This window comes from Salminus brasiliensis, chromosome 25 (genome assembly GCF_030463535.1).
Source record: "Salminus brasiliensis chromosome 25, fSalBra1.hap2, whole genome shotgun sequence".
NCBI lineage: Eukaryota > Metazoa > Chordata > Actinopteri > Characiformes > Bryconidae > Salminus > Salminus brasiliensis.
Genome location: NC_132902.1, coordinates 278,735 through 300,315, shown reverse-complemented (window position 1 = coordinate 300,315; position 21,581 = coordinate 278,735). Strand labels below are relative to the sequence as shown.

The following is a 21,581-nucleotide window of genomic DNA, read 5'->3' as shown; positions in this document are numbered from 1 at the left end:
CATCCTTATTAAATGTGGTTCTAAGTAACTTCTTTCTGAAGTTCTTTATACTGGCATAAGCAGTTTCCCGTAAAAAGGGTTCTGTGATGGTTCTTTAGTCAAAGTACTGGTTCTACTGTATAAAGAACCATGAGAACCTAAATAACTTTCAAATCCTGTTCTCCGGTTCTGTATACCAGCCGAAAGATCAGCGTCCTTTATGTGTAGTTTGTGTGTGTGTGTGTGTGTGTGTGTGTGTGTGTGTGCGTGTGTGAGATGATGTGTTTATAATGTTCCCCCCCTCGAGGGGGATCAGGTCCCCACAAAGCGATAAAAACACACACCTACACACACACCCATTAAACTGTCCTCCCCGAACTCAAGGTAAGACTAATGAACCCTGAACCAGCCCCAATCCCCCCCGCCCAACACCCTCCCAGTCAGGGTCACTACCCCACTGCCCCCTCCCTCCCCCTCATTCATCGTTAGTTATCTGAGATGCTGGCCTTCACAGAGCCTTTCGGGGGGAGGTGGGGGAGTGGGGGGCTGTGCGGGGGTGGTCCCCAATGTCTCCAATGAAAGAGCAGTGCTATCACAGCTTCATCAATTCCAGAGTGGTTGCTAGGGTGTTGCTAAGTGGTTGTTATGGTATCCTAGACAGTTGCTATGCAGTTCCTATGTACTTGCAAGTGCTTGCTATGTTGTTGCTAAGTGGTTGCTATGGTATCCCTGGTGGTTTCTAGGATGTTGCAAGGGTGTTTCTTGCTGGCTGCTTGTTGTTGTTTTGAGGTTGCTCTGTCTAACACTTGTCTGGTGGTTCCTAGGCAATTCAAGGTGGTTGCTATGGTGTTGCTATGGTGTCCCAGGTGAGTTCTATGATGTTGCAAGGAGTTCTTTAATTGGTGTAAGGGTGTTGTTTGCTGCTTTGTTGATATGATCCTTGATATGCTTGATATGTCTGGGGTTTGCTAGGGAGTTGCTGGGTGGCTACTATGCACATCAAGGTGGTTACTGTGTTATCCCAAGTGGTTGCTAGGTGGTCGCTACGGTGTTGCTCGATATCTCTAGAGGATCTCTACCCCATGTCTGATGGTTGGTAGAAGGTGGATACTATGTGGTTCAAAGAGTTGCTATTTATGTTATGCCAGGTGGTTGCTAGGAAGTTGGTAGGTGGTTGCTAGAGTGTTGCGACAGTGTCCTAGGCGGATTCTTTGATGTTGCTGGGGATCTCTACGGGGTTCGAGGGTGTTGCTCCCTGGTTGCCAGGCCCAGTTATTCCAGTTATGCTATTCCTTGTCTGACGGTTGCTAGGATGTTGCTGCAGCTGGGCTTGTGCGGACCATGGGCTCATCATGTGCTTTCCCTCGTATCGCAGTGACGACATACAGCAGTAAAACTGCAATGCAGAGTGCGGTGGGTGTCGCACAGCTCCAGCATGTACCCCCCGACGTCTGGGATATTACACTTGTCCGTGATAAGCAGCGTCAGATCAATATGAGGGAAGATTGTCCCGGACCTCCAGAGAGCTCTAAGCCAACCTGCCCTTTCCGAGCCAGAGCGAAGGATTTACACGGCCACTTCTGTTTACATCAGCCTTCACCTCGCTCCTCCCTCCAGCTCCCCAAACGTTTGATTTCCTGCCATCGTGAATTGACAGCTGACGGCTCTCTTCCTGTCCTGAAGGCATTTTTACAGCCAGAGTGAGACCAGGCTGATAGCGGGATCTCTCCCTACTGCCCCGAGAAGTTTGCTTTTCTAAAGGCTAAACTGCTGTAGGCTGAATGGGTGGGGCTAAACTGCTGTAGGCTGAATGGGTGGGGCTAAACTGCTGTAGGCTGAATGGGTGGGGTTAAAGTGCAGTAGGCTGAATGGGTGGGGCTAAACTGCTGTAGGCTGAATGGGTGGGGCTAAACTGCAGTAGGCTGGATGGGTGGGGCTAAACTGCAGTAGGCTGGATGGAGCTAAACTGCTGTAGTCTGAATGGGTGGGGTTAAAGTGCAGTAGGCTGAATGGGTGGGGCTAAACTGCTGTAGGCTGAATGGGTGGGGCTAAACTGCAGTAGGCTGGATGGGTGGGGCTAAACTGCAGTAGGCTGGATGGAGCTAAACTGCTGTAGTCTGAATGGGTGGGGCTAAACTGCTGTAGGCTGAATGGGTGGGGCTAAACAGCTGTAGGCTGAATGGGCGGGGCTAAACTGCTGTAGGCTGAATGGGCAGGGCTAAACTGCTGTAGGCTGAAAGGGAGGGGCTAAACTGCTGTAGGCTGAATGGGCAGGGCTAAACTGCTGTAGGCTGAAAGGGAGGGGCTAAACTGCTGTAGTCTGAATGGGTGGGGCTAAACTGCTGTAGGCTGAATGGGTGGTGCTAAACAGCTGTAGGCTGAATGGGTGGGGCTAAACAGCTGTAGGCTGAATGGGCGGGGCTAAACTGCTGTAGGCTGAATGGGCAGGGCTAAACTGCTGTAGGCTGAATGGGTGGGGCTAAACTGCTGTAGGCTGAATGGGTGGGGCTAAACTGCTGTGGGCTGAATGGTCAGTAGCTATACCTGTCCCTCTCTTACCTGAGCTTTTACAGGTAAACTTTGCTTTGGGGTCACACACTCTTCGGACCCCCTCACACGCCACCTCATCGCTGCCGTCCTCACAGTCCTTATCCCCATCACACCGCCATCGCTCAGGGATACAGGACCCATCACCGCGGCAACGGAACTCCTCCTCACTGCAGTCACTGACAGAGGCCAGCACTGAGAGAGAGAGAGGGAGAGAGACACTTAAATGTGCCAGAACAGATAGTGTGTGTACGTGTGTGTGTGTGTGTGTGTGTGTGTGTGAGCGTGTGTGTGTGAGCGTGTGTGTGTGAGTGTGTGTCACCTGTTCCTCTGCAGGTGATGTTCTCATCGCTGTAATCTCCGCAGTCATTGTCTCCATCACACAGCCAGTGCTCCGGAATACACTTCCCACTGAAACACTGGAACTGAGCCACTGAGCACGCGTGAACACACCCCACCTCATCACTGCCATCCCCACAGTCATCCTCTACACACACACACACACACACACACACACACACACATTAACAGTAATTAATCAGAGTTGATCCGCTCGGTCTCTTAACTTTGGTTTCTTTAGCTTTACACTGAAACTATGTTGCCTCTGATTGGACCAGGACCCTGTTAGGGACAGACCCCGACTGAGACAGGCCCCTGATTGGATCTGTCTGGATTAGGCTTCTAAATAAGAGGAATCCGAACTTTGATTGGACCAGGATCCTGTTTATGGTTGGACTTCGAATGGGACAGAACTCTGATTGGACCAGGATCCTGTTTATGGTTGGACTTCGAATGGGACAGGACTCTGATTGGACCAGGGTCCTGTTTATGGTTGGACTTCGAATGGGACAGGACTCTGATTGGACCAGGGTCCTGTTTATGGTTGGACTTCGACTGGGACGGGACTCTGATTGGACCAGGGTCCTGTTTATGGTTGGACTTTGAATGGGACAGAACTCTGATTGGACCAGGATCCTGTTTATGGTTGGACTTCGAATGGGACAGGACTCTGATTGGACCAGGGTCCTGTTTATGGGTGGACTTCGAATGGGACAGGACTCTGATTGGACCAGGGTCCTGTTTATGGTTGGACTTCGACTGGGACAGGACTCTGATTGGACCAGGGTCCTGTTTATGGTTGGACTTTGAATGGGACAGGACTCTGATTGGACCAGGGTCCTGTTTATGGTTGGACTTCGAATGGGACAGGACTCTGATTGGACCAGGGTCCTGTTTATGGTTAGACTTCGAATGGGACAGGACTCTGGACCAGGGCCCTTTTTGGACCCTGATTTGGGAACTCTGACTAAGGGAGGCAGGACAATGACTGGGGCAAGAATTTGTTTGGATCAGGATAAGGCTGGAATTGAAGCCCTGACTGAGTCAGAACGCTGATTGAGGCAGGACCTTGATCGGAGCAAGACCCTGACTGAGGCAGGACTCTGGCCCAGGGCCCTTTTTGGAATAAAACCCTGATTCAGCAAGAACTCTGACTAGGCAGGAACCAGACTGATGCAGTACCCTGATTGAGGCAGGACCCTGATTAGGCAGGACCATGACTGGGGCACAAATTTGTTAAGGCTTTAATTGAGGCAGGACCCTGATTGAGGCAGGACCCTGATTAGCCTCACCGGAGTCACAGCGCCACTTGCTGCTGATGCATCTTCCGTTGGAGCAGCTGAACTGTGTGAGAGGAGCACAGGTCGGGAAATCTGTGGAAAACAAGAACAGGGAGTAGAAGATCAGCCAATAACAGAGCGTGGAGGCAGCGGTAGAACAGCAGACACACCTTCCAGAAGTATTCGGACACCTGATATCAAGAGAGTCAGATACTGCTATTCGCTGAAAAGGTCTGGAGCTCCATCCCTCCAACTCATCCCAGAAGAGTTCAGCAGGGGCTTCAGTACTCCAACTAAAGCTAGACTCATTCGTCCAACTGATCCCGGAGGAGTTCAATAGAGCCTCATTCCTCCAACTGATCCCGGAGGTGTTTAATAGAGCCTCATTCCTCCAACTGATCCCGGAGGTGTTCAATAGAGCCTCACTACTCCAACTGATCCCAGAGGTGTTCAATAGAGCCTCACTACTCCAACTGATCCCGGAGGTGTTCAATAGAGCCTCATTCCTCCAACTGATCCCGGAGGTGTTCAATAGAGCCTCACTACTCCAACTGATCCCGGAGGTGTTCAATAGAGCCTCATTCCTCCAACTGATCCCAGAGGTGTTCAATAGAGCCTCACTACTCCAACTGATCCCGGAGGTGTTCAATAGAGCCTCACTACTCCAACTGATCCCGGAGGTGTTCAATAGAGCCTCACTACTCCAACTGATCCCGGAGGTGTTCAATAGAGCCTCATTCCTCCAACTGATCCCGGAGGTGTTCAATAGAGCCTCACTACTCCAACTGATCCCAGAGGTGTTCAATAGAGCCTCACTACTCCAACTGATCCCGGAGGTGTTCAATAGAGCCTCACTACTCCAACTGATCCCGGAGGTGTTCAATAGAGCCTCATTCCTCCAACTGATCCCGGAGGTGTTCAATAGAGCCTCACTACTCCAACTGATCTCAAAGGAGATCAATGAAGCCCCATGACTTCAGCTCATACCAACGGAGTTCAGTGAAGCCCCGACGACATCACTGCATCCTACAGTAGCTCCATCCCTCCAACACATCCCAACAGAGCTCCATCAAACCCAACCCCTTTCTCAACAAGTTCTTTGGAGCTTCATCACACCAACCGACCAACTGACATCAAAGGAGTTCATCCGTCCAACTCAAGTCTCATGACTCCAGCACATCTTACCGGAGCTCCATCATCCCAGTGCTTTCCAAACAGGCAGAGCTTCATCGGGCCGACCCCATCCCTATGGTGACTCCACTGCTCCCAGGTGGTTCTGGTGGTGCTGAGCAGCTTGGGATCGGGCATGGTCAGGAACGTCCTGTTTTATCATACGTGCATTTTAACAGCAGTGTAAAAAATGAGTGCACCTTAAAAAGTGCCTAAACACAGGCCTGCCTACACCCCCACCACCCCACCACCCCCACCACACACACACTGTCCTCATCCTGAGTTTCCTGCCGCTAATCACGCTGCTGTAGATGTAATTAACTGCAGTGTTTAAAGCTTTCGATTAAATCCTCAACCAGCAAACTTTCCTTCTCCCTCAAAAACAAACACGGCTGTTGGGCTCCTCGCTGAACTTTGCCACCTCCTCCTTATCTCCTGCGAAACAGGAACGCCGTCCGGAAACTAACCGACGGCACGCTCGTCTGGGCTTAGGGGAATTGGAAACTGAAACACGTGCCAGAATTAATGAAGGTGCTTTTAAAGTAGAGACGACGAGTAAAGGCTGAGGAGCAACCGAGGCTCAGGAGAGCCGGAACCAGGCTGAGTCTTCTCAGATGGAAAGTCCGCAGACTCTCCTGCAGCCGAAAAAAAAAGGCTTACCGACGCTGGCTGTGATTCAAGGAAGCCAAGCAGGACTTTAATTACTCGCGAGCTCCTGTGTGGGGGAGGACGTTGGCACAACGTCTGAAGAACACAACCGTGGAAACTGTTGCAGATAGCATCTGAAGACTGAGGGGTCGTCTGCTGTCGACGCCGGAGCTCCACGGGTCTCTGTTACATCATCCGGGAGTAAGAGGGGGTCATCCTACCCACCCAGAGAGAACTAGACCACTTGTGTCATCGCTGGGGACTTGGCAGGACTCCTGACCTGCTTAGACTTCACACATGACCTTTAAAAAGTGGTTGCTCTGGTGTTACTAGACGATTGCTAGCGCTTCAGAAGGTCATGAGGCCACCTGGGTGTTTAGGTGGTCTGTTCTGATTGGCTGTGCCTATTGACATCATCTCATCACCTCATAGAGACTATATGGGATACCACTGCAACACTAGCCTGGCAACCCTATACCGAATACCTATGAAACCACTGCGACCGCTTGGAACAGCAACGCAACCACCTAGCAAACCCATAGGGACCACCAGGGATACTATTGCAACCATTTGGAAACAGCATAGCAACCACCTAGCAAACCCTGTGGAGACTTCCTGGGATACCACAGCAACCACTTAGCAAAAGCAACATTTGGAATTGCCTAGCAACTGCCTAGCTGGGATACCAAGGCAACATCTAAGCAAATACCACTTGGAACAGCAAAGCAACCACCTAAAAAGTTCGTAGAGACTACCTGGGCCACCATAGCAACCCACTTTGCAACAGCATAGCAACCACTTGGAACTACAAAAAGCAGCATTTGGAATTGCATAACAAACACCTAGCAACCTCATAGAGACTACCCAGCAACCACTTACCAAAAGCAACATTTGGAATTGCATAGCAACTGCCTAGCTGGTATACCAAAGCATCTACTAAGCAACAGCATAACGGCCATTTGGAACAGCAAAGCAACCACCTAGCAACTACCAGGGATACCATAGCAACCACTCAGCAACAGCATAACAACCTCTTGGCACTACAAAAAAAGCAACCTTAGCTATGCAATTCCATTTGGAGTACCTTAGCAACCACTCAGCAACAGCATAGCAACCACTTGGAATAACAAAGCAACTGCCTAGCAACCTCATAGAGACTACCCAGGACACCATAGCAACCACTCAGCAACAGAATAGCAACCACTTGGAACAGCAAAGCAACCAGCTAACATCCATATAGAGACTACCCGGAATACCTTAGCAACCGCTTTGCAACAGCATAGCAACCATTTTGAACTACAAAAAGCAAAATTTAGCGACCTCTATTTGAAATACCATAGCAACCACTCAACAACAGCATAACAGCCACTTGGAAAAGCATAGCAACTGCCTAGCAACCTCATAGAGACTACCTGAAACAGCATAGCAACCACCTAGCAACCTCACAGAGACTACCTGAGATACCACAGCAGCACAGCAACCACCGGAAAAACTGCCTAACGATACCCTAGCAACGCAGCAAGCTGAGCAACCACTCAGGGGCTTCTGGTCCAGAGCAGAGAAGAATGGGGTTCTTATCTCAGCATCAGAGAGAACGTTAACCTCCATCAGAACCACGGCACCGCTGGGTCCGGCTCCGCACAATAACCGGGACACTTATTCATCTCGAAGCTCAAAGATAAAGCTTTTGTGTGGCCGCAAAAAAATGTAAAACGGGGTCCGTAGCCCAGAACCCGCAGCGCCGGAATGAAGGATTGCCCGGCTTTCATTAAATGCCCCCGTGGAGGACTTTCGCAGGATCTCCGATTGTTTGAAGTGAGGGCCGGCTGGAGCGACCTGCCGCCCGCCGTATCGTAGAACAGTGGGCCGTCGAAATTAGCGCAGGATCGTGAGATAAGGTCCTTGAAGGCGTGTCGGACTCACCGCAGGACGAGGGCTCGTCCGAATGATCTCCGCAATCATCGTCTCGGTCGCAGCGCCAGCTCTCGGGAATGCAGCGGCCGTTCTGACAGGAGAACTGCCCAGCCTGGCACGTCTGGGCTGGAAAACACGCAGAAACACAGTGAAGTAAACAGGTCAACAACCCGCACACCGTTCTCCCGCCTGTAACGGTTCTAAAACAGAGCCTCCGTTAACCTTTCCTGGTTCTCCAGAGTTCACAAGAGCCCGACCTCACCTTCGCCTACAGTCCGATGAATTATTTAGGACTCACTTTAAGTGGGAACCGTGTGGAAAGTGCTGACCGTCAACAACAGGAGAACCTCGCTTATGGAAGAACTTCTGTAAAGAACCAAGAATCAATGACTGAGAATGAGAATCAAAGAGGAAGAACCTCTAAGAAGCAAGGCCCCAAAGGAGAACCTCCCTAAGAGTGTGAGGAAGAACTACTGACCTCAGTCAAGACTCAGAAGAAGAACCTCCCTAAAAACACGAGAAAGAACCACTGAGAGGAACCAAGACTCAAAAGGAGAACCTCCCTGAGAGCACGTTGAAGACACACTGAGAAGAATCGAGGCCCAAGAGGAGAACGTCCCTAAGAGCATGAGAAAGAACCTCTAAAAGGAATCAAAACCCAAAAGGAGAACCTCCCTAAGAGTGTGAGAAAGAACTATTGACCTCAGCCAAGCCTCAGAAGAAGAACCTCCCTAAAAGCACGAGAAAGAACCACTGAGAGGAACCAAGACTCAAAAGGAGAACCTCATAAGAAGAATCAAGACCCAAAAGGAGAACCACTCTAAGGAAGAACCACTATGACTCATAAAGAGAACTCCTCTAAAAGCATAATGAAGAACCACAGAGGTTTAAAACTGAGATTTAAGAGGAGAACCTCCCTAGAAGCACAAGGAAGAACCACTAGGAAGAATCAAAATTAAAAAGGAGAACCTCCCTAAGAGTGTGAGGAAGAACTATTGACCTGAGCCAAGAGTCAGAAGAAGAACCTCCCTAAAAGCACGAGAAAGAACCACTGAGAGGAACCAAGACTCAAAAGGAGAACCTCCCTGAGAGCACGTTGAAGACACACTGAGAAGAATCGAGGCCCAAGAGGAGAACGTCCCTAAGAGCACAAGGAAGAACCACTAGGAAGAATCAAAATTTAAAAGGAGAACCTCCCTAAGAGTATGAGGAAGAACTATTGACATCAGCCAAGACTCAGAGGAAGAACCTTCCTAAGAACAGAGGAACCACTAAAAGGAATCCAAAAGAGAACGTCCCTAAGAACATGAGAAAGAACCTCTAAAAGGAATGAAAACCCAAAAGGAGAACCTCCCTAAGAGTGTGAGAAAGAACTATTGACCTGAGCCAAGACTCAGAAGAAGAACCTCCCTAAGAGCACGAGGAAGACACACTGAGAGGAACTGAGGCCCACTAGGAGAACCTCCCTAAGAGCACAAGAAAGAACCATTGAGAGGAACCAAGATTCAAAAGGAGAACCTCATGTGGAAGACACGCTGAAAAGAATCGAGGCTCAAGAGGAGAACCCCCCAAGAGTGTGAGGAAGAACTATTAACCTAGCATTGTAGCATTGTAGCATGGTAGCATTGGTAGCATTGTAGCATTGTAGTACTGTAGCATGGTAGCATTGGTAGCATTGTAGTACTGTAGCATGGTAGCATTGGTAGTATTGGTAACATTGTAGCATGGTAGCATGGTAGCAGTGTAGTACTGTAGCATGGTAGCATTGTAGTACTGTAGCATGGTAGCATTGGTAGTATTGGTAACATTGTAGCATGGTAGCATGGTAGCAGTGTAGTACTGTAGCATGGTAGCATTGGTAGCATTGTAGCATGGTAGTATTGGTAGTATTGGTAACATTGTAGCATGGTAGCATTGTAGTACTGTAGCATTGTAGCATTGTAACATGGTAGCATTGGTAACATGGTAGCATTGGTAGCATTGTAGCACTGTAGCATGGTAGCATTGGTAGCATTGGTAGCATTTTAGCATGGTAGCATTGGTAGTATTGGTAGCATTGTAGCATGGTAGTATTGGTAGCATTGTAGCATGGTAGCATTGTAGCACTGTAGCATGGTAGCATTGGTAGCATTGTAGCATGGTAGCATTGTAGAACGGTAGCATTGTAGCACTGTAGCATGGTAGCATTGGTAGCATTGTAGCATGGTAGCATTGTAGAACGGTAGCATGGTAGCATGGTAGCATTGTAGCATGGGGAAGTTGTAGGCAGTGGGGAGACTGGGAGTGACCACACAGGTGAATGGTCTGAGAAAGGGCAGAGCTCCTTTGGAGTCTTTCGGGTCAGTGCTTGCCGCCTACCAGCAGAGGGCGACGGTGGCAGTGAGGCACTGTTACCCAGAGGAACTCCAATTCCCAGAAGCCCTAGGGGTAATCAGTGCCAACCAGACACAGCTGGTGGTCACAGCATTTAAGACTGTGAGAAACGGCCTTTCCCTGTCATACCTCTGTAGAGGGGTGACCGGTACGGTACAGAGAGTGAGGGAGGGAGTGAGGGAGTGAGGGAGTGAGAGAGTGTCTCCTTTGTTTGGTTTTCCCGCCTTTTTTCATTTCATTATTCCAAGGGGTGCAACTCCACCCATGACCTGGGCTTCAGTGAGGACTGGTTGGAGTAAGGCGATGGTGTTGCTCCTCAGTGAGGACTGGATAGAGTATGGTGGTGGTGGTGGAGATGCTGTTCCTCAGTGAGGACTGGGTGGAGTATGATGGTGGTGGTGGTGGTGTTCCTCAGTGGGGACTGAGTGGAGTATGATGGTGGTGGTGGTGGTGTTCCTCAGTGGGGACTGAGTGGAGTATGGTGGTGGTGGAGATGCTGTTCCCTTAGTGAGGACTGGGTGGAGTATGATGATGATGATGATGATGATGATGGTGGTGGTGGTGGTGTTCCTCAATGTGGACTGGGTGGAGTATAGTGGGGGAGGTGGAGATGGTGTTCCTCAGTGGGGACTGAGTGGAGTATGGTGGAGGTGGTGTTCCTCAGTGGGGACTGAGTGGAGTATGGTGGAGGTGCTGTTCCTCAGTGGGGACTGGGTGGAGTATAGTGGTGGAGGTGGAGGTGGTGTTTCTCAGTGAGGACTGGGTGGAGTATAGTGGTGGAGGTGGAGGTGGTGTTTCTCAGTGAGGACTGGGTGGAGTACGGTGGAGGTGCTGTTCCTCAGTGGGGACTGAGTGGGGACTGAGTGGAGTATGGTGGAGGTGGTGTTCCTCAGTGGGGACTGAGTGGAGTATGGTGGAGGTGCTGTTCCTCAGTGGGGACTGGGTGGAGTATAGTGGTGGAGGTGGAGGTGGTGTTTCTCAGTGAGGACTGGGTGGAGTACGGTGGAGGTGCTGTTCCTCAGTGGGGACTGAGTGGAGTATGGTGGAGGTGCTGTTCCTCAGTGGGGACTGGGTGGAGTATAGTGGTGGAGGTGGAGGTGGTGTTTCTCAGTGAGGACTGGGTGGAGTATAGTGGTGGAGGTGGAGGTGGTGTTTCTCAGTGAGGACTGGGTGGAGTACGGTGGAGGTGCTGTTCCTCAGTGGGGACTGAGTGGAGTATGGTGGAGGTGCTGTTCCTCAGTGGGGACTGGGTGGAGTATAGTGGTGGAGGTGGAGATGGTGTTTCTCAGTGAGGACTGGGTGGAGTATAGTGGTGGAGGTGGAGGTGGTGTTTCTCAGTGAGGACTGGGTGGAGTATGGTGGAGGTGCTGTTCCTCAGTGGGGACTGAGTGGAGTATGGTGGAGGTGCTGTTCCTCAGTGGGGACTGAGTGGAGTATGGTGGAGGTGCTGTTCCTCAGTGGGGACTGGGTGGAGTATAGTGGTGGAGGTGGTGTTTCTCAGTGAGGACTGGGTGGAGTATAGTGGTGGAGGTGGAGGTGGTGTTTCTCAGTGAGGACTGGGTGGAGTATAGTGGTGGAGGTGGAGGTGGTGTTTCTCAGTGAGGACTGGGTGGAGTATGGTGGAGGTGCTGTTCCTCAGTGGGGACTGAGTGGAGTATGGTGGAGGTGCTGTTCCTCAGTGGGGACTGAGTGGAGTATGGTGGAGGTGCTGTTCCTCAGTGGGGACTGGGTGGAGTATAGTGGTGGAGGTGGTGTTTCTCAGTGAGGACTGGGTGGAGTATAGTGGTGGAGGTGGTGTTTCTCAGTGAGGACTGGGTGGAGAACGGTGGTGGAGATGCTGTTCCTCAGTGAGGTCTGGGTGGAGTAAGGTGGTGCAGTTTCTCTGCGATTTAGATGAGATTAGGCGGAGGCGGGTGATGAGGTTCCTCTAACTGAAATCGATGAACACCTGCAGGTCAGACAGCGAGGGGCAGCGGGGGACAGCGAGGGGCAGCGGGGGGCAGCGGGGGACAGTAAACTCTACAGGCATGAGCAGCGTAAACACCGACCGCCGCTGCCCTGAGGTCAGTCCCACCGAGATTTACACATCGGAGCTGAGGGACACGGCGGTGTTTGGCCCTGCCCCTGAGCTCGGCCTCGGGTCCAGTCCAGAGCTGCCGCTGTCGCCGGACAGACGGACGTGCAGTGGACCGAAGACAACAGGGAATTGTTTGAGGCCCAACACTGTACACTGTCTCAGTCTCTCAGAGGCTTAAACCCACTGATGTGAAACTGTGTGTGTGTGTGTGTGTGTGTGTGTGTGTGTGTGCGCGCAGCCATGCGAGTGTGTGATGAATTATGCTGGCAAGCATAAAGCTTTTCCACACGCAGGCTTTACCACCGGAGGGGACGAGTGACATACAGGCCCGAGACAACGAGGGAAATTATACTGAGGAGTCAGAGTCTCTCTCTCTCTCTCTCTCTCTCTCTCTCTGTCTCTGTCTCTGTCTCTCTGTCGCGCTGTCTCTCTCTGTCTCTCTCTCGCTCTCTCTCTGTCGCGCTGTGTCTCTCTCTCTCTCTCTCGCTCTCTCTCTCTCTCTCGCGCTGTCTCTCTCTCTCGCTCTCTCTCTCTCTCTCTCTCTCTCTCTCTCTCTCTCTCTCTGTCTCTCTGTCTCTCTCTCTGTCTCTGTCTCTCTCTCGCTCTCTCTCTGTCGCGCTGTGTCTCTCTCTCTCTCTCTCGCTCTCTCTCTCTCTCTCGCGCTGTCTCTCTCTCTCGCTCTCTCTCTCTCTCTCTCTCTCGCGCTGTCACACTCGTGCGCTCTTTTATTCCACCATCTAGGCCGGGACTCCAGGGATCTGTAGTGTTCCTTACCTGAGCCAATGAGACGGCAGCATTTTTCTTATTAGTGCAGGGATTGTTTTTCACCTGAGCAGGTGAGGGTTGGGCTGTGTGTCTCACCTGAGCAGGTGAGGGTTGGGCTGTGTGTCTCACCTGAGCAGGTGAGGGGTTGGGGTTGGTGTGTGTGTCTCACCTGAGCAGGTGAGGGGTTGGGGTTGGTGTGTGTGTCTCACCTGAGCAGGTGAGGGGTTGGGGTTGGTGTGTGTGTCTCACCTGAGCAGGTGAGGGGTTGGGGTTGGTGGGGGTGTCTCACCTGAGCAGGTGAGGGTTTGGGGTTTGGGGGTGTCTCTCACCTGAGCAGGTGATGGTTTGGGTTTGGGGGTGTCTCTCACCTGAGCAGGTGATGGTTTGGGGGTGGGGGTGTGTCTCTCACCTGAGCAGGTGAGGGTTTGGGGTTGGTGGGGGTGTCTCTCACCTGAGCAGGTGAGGTTGGCCTCGTCCTCGTCGTTGCCGCAGTCGTTGGCTCCGTCACACAGCCACTTTTTGGGAATGCAGCGGCCGTTCTGGCAGCGGAACTGATCGAGGGGGCAGCTGCGATTGGCTGAGAAACAAGTGAATGTAAATGGAATGAATTCTGCATCCATACAGACGACTGACTGAGTCAGTGAGGAGTTCAGGTGAGCGCACACATACAGCACAGGTGGGACTCTTCATCACTGCCGTCCGAACAGTCATCGTCACCGTCGCAGCGCCAGGACAGCTGGATGCAGCGCTGATTCCGGCACTGGAACTCCTCCAGACCGCACTGCTTAGGGTGCAACAGCACGGCGGAGGCTGCAGAGAACAAACACAGGTCACTTACACACTCATTTACACACACACACACACACACGCGCGCATCAATTATTCAGGACTTTACATTTTTATAATGTTAACTTTTAACATTTAATTACATAAAATAAAATAATAATAAAAATATAACTATATATATTAATAAATTAATAATATTATAATAAAAATATAAATAATAAATGAAATGATAAAAACAAATAATAAATAATACAATAAATGTAAAAAATGTCTTAACTTTTTACTTTTAAATAAAAAAATATAGAACTATGGATTTTTTAAATATATATCTTATATATATATTTTTTTTAAAAATTCAGGACTTTACATTTTTATAATTTTAATTTTTAATAACATTTATTATCTAAAACTAATAATAAATGTCAGTAAAAAAATAAAATAAAAAATATAACTTTATATATATTAAAATAATACAAATAAATAATATAATATAAAAAAAATACAATAAATGTAAAAAACTGATATCTTAACTTTAGAATTCTATTATATATATATTTATAATTTACAATAATTACATTCCATTTTAATAGTTTATATATTATTTTTTTCATATTAATATAACCCATAAACTTTTAAAATGTTGTAAGTAGTGTTTATAATTGTAATATTGAGATGTTCTGATGAGTGTTTTATATTTTATTATATTGTTTGACATATTTAATATTAATATTTAATTTCTATTGTTAAAAATATGTATATTGAGTTATTTCTTACAATACTTATTTTATATTTTGATATTAATATATACATATAAAATAATTTGTATTAAAATCATTAAAATAAAATATTTATAGTATTAATAAGTAATATTAATCTAAATCTAAATGTTATGTATTTATTAACATTTATAAAAGTCAAGACTGGATTTATAGGATATTGGATTAATAATATAAACATAAAATACTTTGATCTGTGTGTGTGTGTACGCAAAGACACACATTTCTATCTTGTTGTGAAATCTGGATCGATCCAGTTATTCAGAGCTGTGTAAACATATCTGATCAGCTGGCATATTCCCATTGATCAGCTGCGGTATTGATCAGGCTGCGTGGAGCAGGAACGCCGCTGTCGGTATTGATCCGCCCTAATCCTACGACTTCTTTCTGCTTGCTCTCTCTCTCACACACACACACACACACACACACACACACACACACACACACACACATTCTAACCTCATTTCTCAATCACCTCCTCCTTACAGTGACCCTCCAGTGCCCCCGTCCTCCCCCCCACTCCAGGAACAGCCAGATGTATCTGTTCTGTCCACACCTTCCCTTCTACTCCTCTCGATCAGTGAGGACCGGGTTCTATCCAGTACCGTAAAGGGGTACTGCTGGACTGCTCCACTGGTTTACCTGAACAGGTGAGGTTGTCCTTCAGCAAGTGCTGCCCGTCTGCACACGCACACACCCGACCGCCAGGTACGGCCAGACACAGAGCAGCCAGGCCGCACCCTCCACGATCCACAGAGCAGGCGTTAGCCCCTTAGAGAGAGGGAGAGGGAGAGAGAGAGGGAGAGAGAGAGAGAGAGAGAGAGACACACACACACACGGGTTCCGTTACCGATGATCGATACCGTGCTTCATCACCGGCCACTTTATTGGAAATGACTACTCTAGTGCTGCTTCATCACTGGCCACTTTATTGGAAACACCTACTCTTGTGCAGCTTCACCACTGGCCAACTAGGTGAAGCTACAAGGCAGGGGTTTCCAGTAAAGTGGGACTACAGCAGCACTATTAGCACCGTGGTACTGAGAGAGCAGGCCTTCCGCTACACCCGACCCCAACCGACCTCACGCCAGCCACTCGTCCCAGAGTGTACGGAGAGCGCCGACCCGCGAGTGAGAGAGTGGATCAGCGAGTGAAGGCTTGTGTTGGCACCCGGAGACATTTGATCAGCAGCAGGACGTTAGCGAGGCCGGCTGTGGCCAGCTGAAACGGCTTCAATCAGCCGCATCTGCACCCGGGAGGACGAGCGGCAGTTTATCCGAGAAGAAAACCGGAATTAAGGCAAAGCGGCCGTTTCACTGACCGCTGTGATGACCGTCCGCACACAAGCAGGAGGAGCAGCACGATCAACACAGCGCAGAGACCGCAGAGTCCCATCTCCAGCCTCCAGCCTTGGAACGTGTGGTGATGGGTTTTCATAATAAGCACACACTAAGACTGACCTCTCCAGAGGCCAGCCACACACGCCTCCCTGTGACTGGCCGAGCAGTACAGTACAGCCCAGCTGCAGGGCTTCAACACATCGCAGCTATCCGGGCCGGAGAAAACCAGCCCTCCCGACAGGATCTACTGCCCTGTCTGGTTCAGTTACCGACATGCTGGCCACTTTATTAGAAACGCCTGCTTTCGTGCTTTCTCACTGGCCACTTTATCGGAAACACTTACTCTTGTGCTGCTTCGTCACTGGCCACTTTATCGGAAACGCCTGCTCTTGTGCTTTATTCGTCACTGGCCACTTTATCGGAAACACCTACTCTTGTGCTGCTTCATCATTGGCCTCTTTATCGGAAACGCCTGCTCTTGTGCTGCTTCAGCACTGGCCACTTTATCGGAAACACATGCTCTTGTGCTTCTTCATCACTGGCCACTTTATTGGAAACGCCTTGCCTTTTGATTCACCTCTGGCCACTTTATCGGAAACGTGTGCTCTTGTGCCGCTTCATCACTGGCCACTATATTGGAAACGCCTGCTCTAGTGCCACTTCATCACTGGCCATTTTATCGGAAACGCCTGCTCCTGTTATCCCGGCTGATAAAATCCATGCAGGGTAAGAAGGCAAAACTTGGAAATGTGATGCTTTCCCTCTAACGGGAGGAAACAGAACGAGCTTGGGAAAACCGGAGTACTGGATGGGGAGCGGCTGTTGGAAATCTTTCCAGGCAGCAGCGAGGAATGTAAAACAGGGTGTCTACGGCAAGCCCAGCCGGCCAAAAACACGGCGATCGATTCCTGTATCACAGGCTCCTGATTGTAGCTTCATAAATAATGAGAGAGTGAGTAATAGGCTAATATTCACCCTCGCTCCCTCGCTCTCCCTCTCTCTGTATGTCTCTCTCCCCCCCTGTCTCTCTGTAATGGTATTGAATTACATCAACTCAAACAGCATAAAGAAGTCGATTTTATACGAACAGATCTATATTTCATTCTGAAGCTGGAGGTAATGGAATTGGAGATAAAAGGCGGCAGACTGTGTTTCATGTTTCGGCGGCAGGCGAGAGTGGAGGAGAAAAGTGTTTGTTTAAGACGTAGGGGACGACAGGAGCTGCTGTCATTTCAGATGAATTATTTCTGATGCTTTCACTGAAACTCCACCAATCTGCACAGAACGACCCCCCCCCCCCCTCGCCAGAGGCTTTCCTACGGGACTGGACAGACCAAGGGATATCCATGAATACAGGAGATGGGATGGGTGGTGGAATGGAGGTCCAGAATCAGGATGAAAGGACCGGTGACTGGACAGGTGATCAGATGGGAGACTAAATATGAACACCGTTGATGGATAGGACAAGAGACAGGATATATAATAAGACGGGGGATTGGACAGAATGTGGAATAGGCGAAGGGACAAAGGACACGAGATGGATGATGAGACAGGGCAGGTGACCGGGCATTTAATAAGATGGGAGATTGGACAGAACATGGGACAAGGGACCAAACAGGAGGCGGGACAGGTGATTGGATGGGAGACTGAATATGAACACAGTTGAGAGACAGGACATATAATAAGACAGGGAATTGGACAGAATGTGAAATAGGCGAAGGGACAAAGGACACTAGATGGATGACGAGACAGGGCAGGAGACCGGGCATTTAATAAGATGGGAGATTGGACAGAACATGGGACAAGGGACCAAACAGGAGGCGGGACAGGTGATCAGATGGGAGACTGAATATGAACACAGTTGAGAGACAGGACAAGAGACGGGACATATAATAAGACAGGGAATTGGACAGAATGTGGAATAGGCGAAAGGGACAAGGGACCAGACAGGAGACAGGACAGGACATGAGATGGATGATGAGACAGGGAAAGGAGAAGTGATGGGACATAGGACAGGGCAGAAGACCGGACATATAATAAGATGGGCGATTGGACAGAATATGGGACAGGTGAAGGGACAAGGGACCAAACAAGAGGCAGGACAGGAGACAAGATGGATGATGCAGAGTATTTATTGGAAGGGGTGTCCACAAACATTTGACGTTTGTTTGTTTGTGGGAGGGCTCTGGAATGCGTGTTAGCTCTCAGGTTGTGTGTGAGGGGTTAATTTGCATAAATAACTGAATGTAATTTTATTTAATGAATAAATTAATTAAGTCTGAGTGAGGAAGGAATAATAAAGAATTCCGGAGCGTTGGGAAACAAATCAGTGTGGAAATAATTAAACCACTGCATAGTGTGTGTGTGGGGGGTGATTAGTGGGGGTCCTCCGTTAGCCGGATAACTTCAAAGCCCAAAGGTGAGCACCGTCCAACAGGATGTCCCTCAGCTCCGCTCCTGTTGGACAGGTGTGGCTCTGGGTGTCTTACCTTTCTGTTTCTGGGGGTCGTACACCTGCAGGCCGAACAGCGGGGGGCTCTCCCTCCTCAGCAGCGCCACCTTCCCAGAGAGCAGATCCAGCTGGAAAACGGAGGCGTTCATGTAATCCGTCCAGAAGATGAAGTTCCGGTGGTGTGCAATTCCGAACGGGTGATTCAGCTCCTTCCCGTCGTAGACCACCTTCCAGACCAGGAGAGAGGGGAGGGGAGGGGAAGAGAGGGGGTCAGCACACTCGACACACTCAACACACACCTCCACTAACACACCGACTCCGTGTAAGAGTGTTCTCACGGTTCTCTGGGTTCCGTTGAGGTAGATCTTCTCAATGTGGTCGTAATACGCGTCACACCAGTACAGCGTGCTGCCGGAGGGGTCTACGGTCAGTCCGTTGGGCCACAGCACGCCGGAGGAGATGAAGGTCTGGCGGTGAGAGCCGTCCATCCACGCCTTCTCTATCCGGCCCCTGCTGTCGTTCACCTCGTCCTCCTCCCAGTCCGTCCAGTACATCCAGCTGCAGAACCAGACAGGTTCGTTTACTTATCGATTCATTCGTCTATTCATCCGTTTATTATCAGTGTATCCGTCTGGACGTCCTGCCTTTGATCTATTTATTCATATATGAATCCAGTTCTTCTTAAATCTGTTTAGCTGCACCTGATCTGTCCTGCATCCATCAAAAATACTGCTCTCCATCTATGTCTCTCTGTGTGTGTGTGTGTGTGTGTTTGTTTTAATGACCTGTTGAATAATTCAGTGTTCGGTGTGTCTGGGTGACGGTTCCTGCTGTGGAACGGAAACGAGAGCAAATGCGCTCAGACCCAGAGTCAAAACCACTAATCCAACATCACACAGGAAGTGACACGCAGCAGGAGGAGGTAATAAAGAGGGGGATATCGGATAACAAAAAACAAACATACACACCTCAATAAACACTCCTATACACTAGAATAGAGATATTAGTCCATACACACCTCAATAAACACTCCTATACACTAGAATAGAGATATTAGTCCATACACACCTCAATAAACACTCCTATACACTAGAATAGGAGATATTAGTCCATACACACCTCAATAAACACTCCTATACACTAGAATAGAAGATATTAGTCCATAAACACCTCAATAAACACTCCTATACACTAGAATAGAGATATTAGTCCATACACACCTCAATAAACACTCCTATACACTAGAATAGAAGATATTAGTCCATAAACACCTCAATAAACACTCCTATACACTAGAATAGAGATATTAGTCCATACACACCTCAATAAACACTCCTATACACTAGAATAGGAGATATTAGTCCATACACACCTCAATAAACACTCCTATACACTAGAATAGGAGATATTAGTCCATACACACCTCAATAAACACTCCTATACACTAGAATAGAGATATTAGTCCATACACACCTCAATAAACACTCCTATACACTAGAATAGGAGATATTAGTCCATACACACCTCAATAAACACTCCTATACACTAGAATAGAGATATTAGTCCATACACACCTCAATAAACACTCCTATACACTAGAATAGGAGATATCAGTCTATAAACACCTTAATAAACACTCCTATACACTAGAATAGGAGATATTAGTCCACAAACACCTCAGTAAACACTCCTATACACTAGAATAGGATATAGTCCATAATCACCCTCAATAAACACTCCTATACACTAGAATAGGAGATATTAGTCCATAAAAACCTCAATAAACACTCCTATACACTAGAATAGGAGATATTAGTCCATAAACACCGCAATAAACACTCCTATACACTAGAATAGGAGATATTAGTCCACAAACACCTCAAAAAACACTCCTATAAACTAGAATAGGATATAGTCCATAATCACCCTCAATAAACACTCCTATACACTAGAATAGGAGATATTAGTCCATAAAAACCTCAATAAACACTCCTATACATTAGAATAGGAGATATTAGTCCATAAACACCGCAATAAACACTCCTATACACTAGAATAGGAGATATTAGTCCATAAAAACCTCAATAAACACTCCTATACACTAGAATAGGAGATATTAGTCCATAAACACCTCAATAAACACTCCTATACACTAGAATAGAGATATTAGTCCATACATACCTCAATAAACACTCCTATACACTAGAATAGGAGATATTAGTCCATAAACACCCTCAATAAACACTCCTATACACTAGAATAGGAGATATTAGTCCATAAAAACCTCAATAAACACTCATATACACTAGAATAGCAGATATTAGTCTATAAACACCTCAATAAACACTCCTATACACTAGAATAGAGATATTAGTCCATAAACACCTCAATAAACACTCCTATACACTAGAATAGGAGATATTAGTCTATAAACCCCTCAATAAACACTCCTATACACTAGAATAGGAGATATTAGTCCATACACACCTCAATAAACACTCCTATACACTAGAATAGGAGATATTAGTCCATACACACCTCAATAAACACTCCTATACACTAGAATAGGAGATATTAGTCCATAAACACCTCAATAAACACTCCTATACACTAGAATAGGAGATATTAGTCTATAAACACCTCAATAAACACTCCTATACACTAGAATAGGAGATATTAGTCCATACACACCTCAATAAACACTCATACACTAGAATAGGAGATATTAGTCTATAAACACCTCAATAAACACTCCTATACACTAGAATAGGAGATATTAGTCTATAAACACCTCAATAAACACTCCTATACACTAGAATAGGAGATATTAGTCCTTAAACACCCTCAATAAACACTCCTATACACTAGAATAGGAGATATTAGCCCATACACACCTCAATAAACACTCCTATACACTAGAATAGGAGATATTAGTCATACACACCTCAATAAACACTCATACACTAGAATAGGAGATATTAGTCTATAAACACCTCAATAAACACTCCTATACACTAGAATAGGAGATATTAGTCTATAAACACCTCAATAAACACTCCTATACACTAGAATAGGAGATAGTCTATAAACACCTCAATAAACACTCCTATACACTAGAATAGGAGATATTAGTCA

At 47.9% G+C, this 21,581-nt stretch overlaps 1 protein-coding gene across 1 annotated transcript in view; it reads right to left on the bottom strand.

Moving 5' to 3' along the window:
* The window catches only part of lrp1ba (low density lipoprotein receptor-related protein 1Ba), a 161,464-nt gene that overhangs the window by 94,534 nt on the left and 45,349 nt on the right, over positions 1-21,581 (bottom strand). The window contains 9 exon segments of the mRNA XM_072670858.1: positions 2,539-2,721; positions 2,849-3,013; positions 4,158-4,238; positions 7,887-8,003; positions 13,544-13,669; positions 13,762-13,902; positions 15,297-15,425; positions 18,484-18,673; positions 18,785-19,004. Coding sequence (XP_072526959.1) covers positions 2,539-2,721; positions 2,849-3,013; positions 4,158-4,238; positions 7,887-8,003; positions 13,544-13,669; positions 13,762-13,902; positions 15,297-15,425; positions 18,484-18,673; positions 18,785-19,004 — 1,352 coding nt within the window.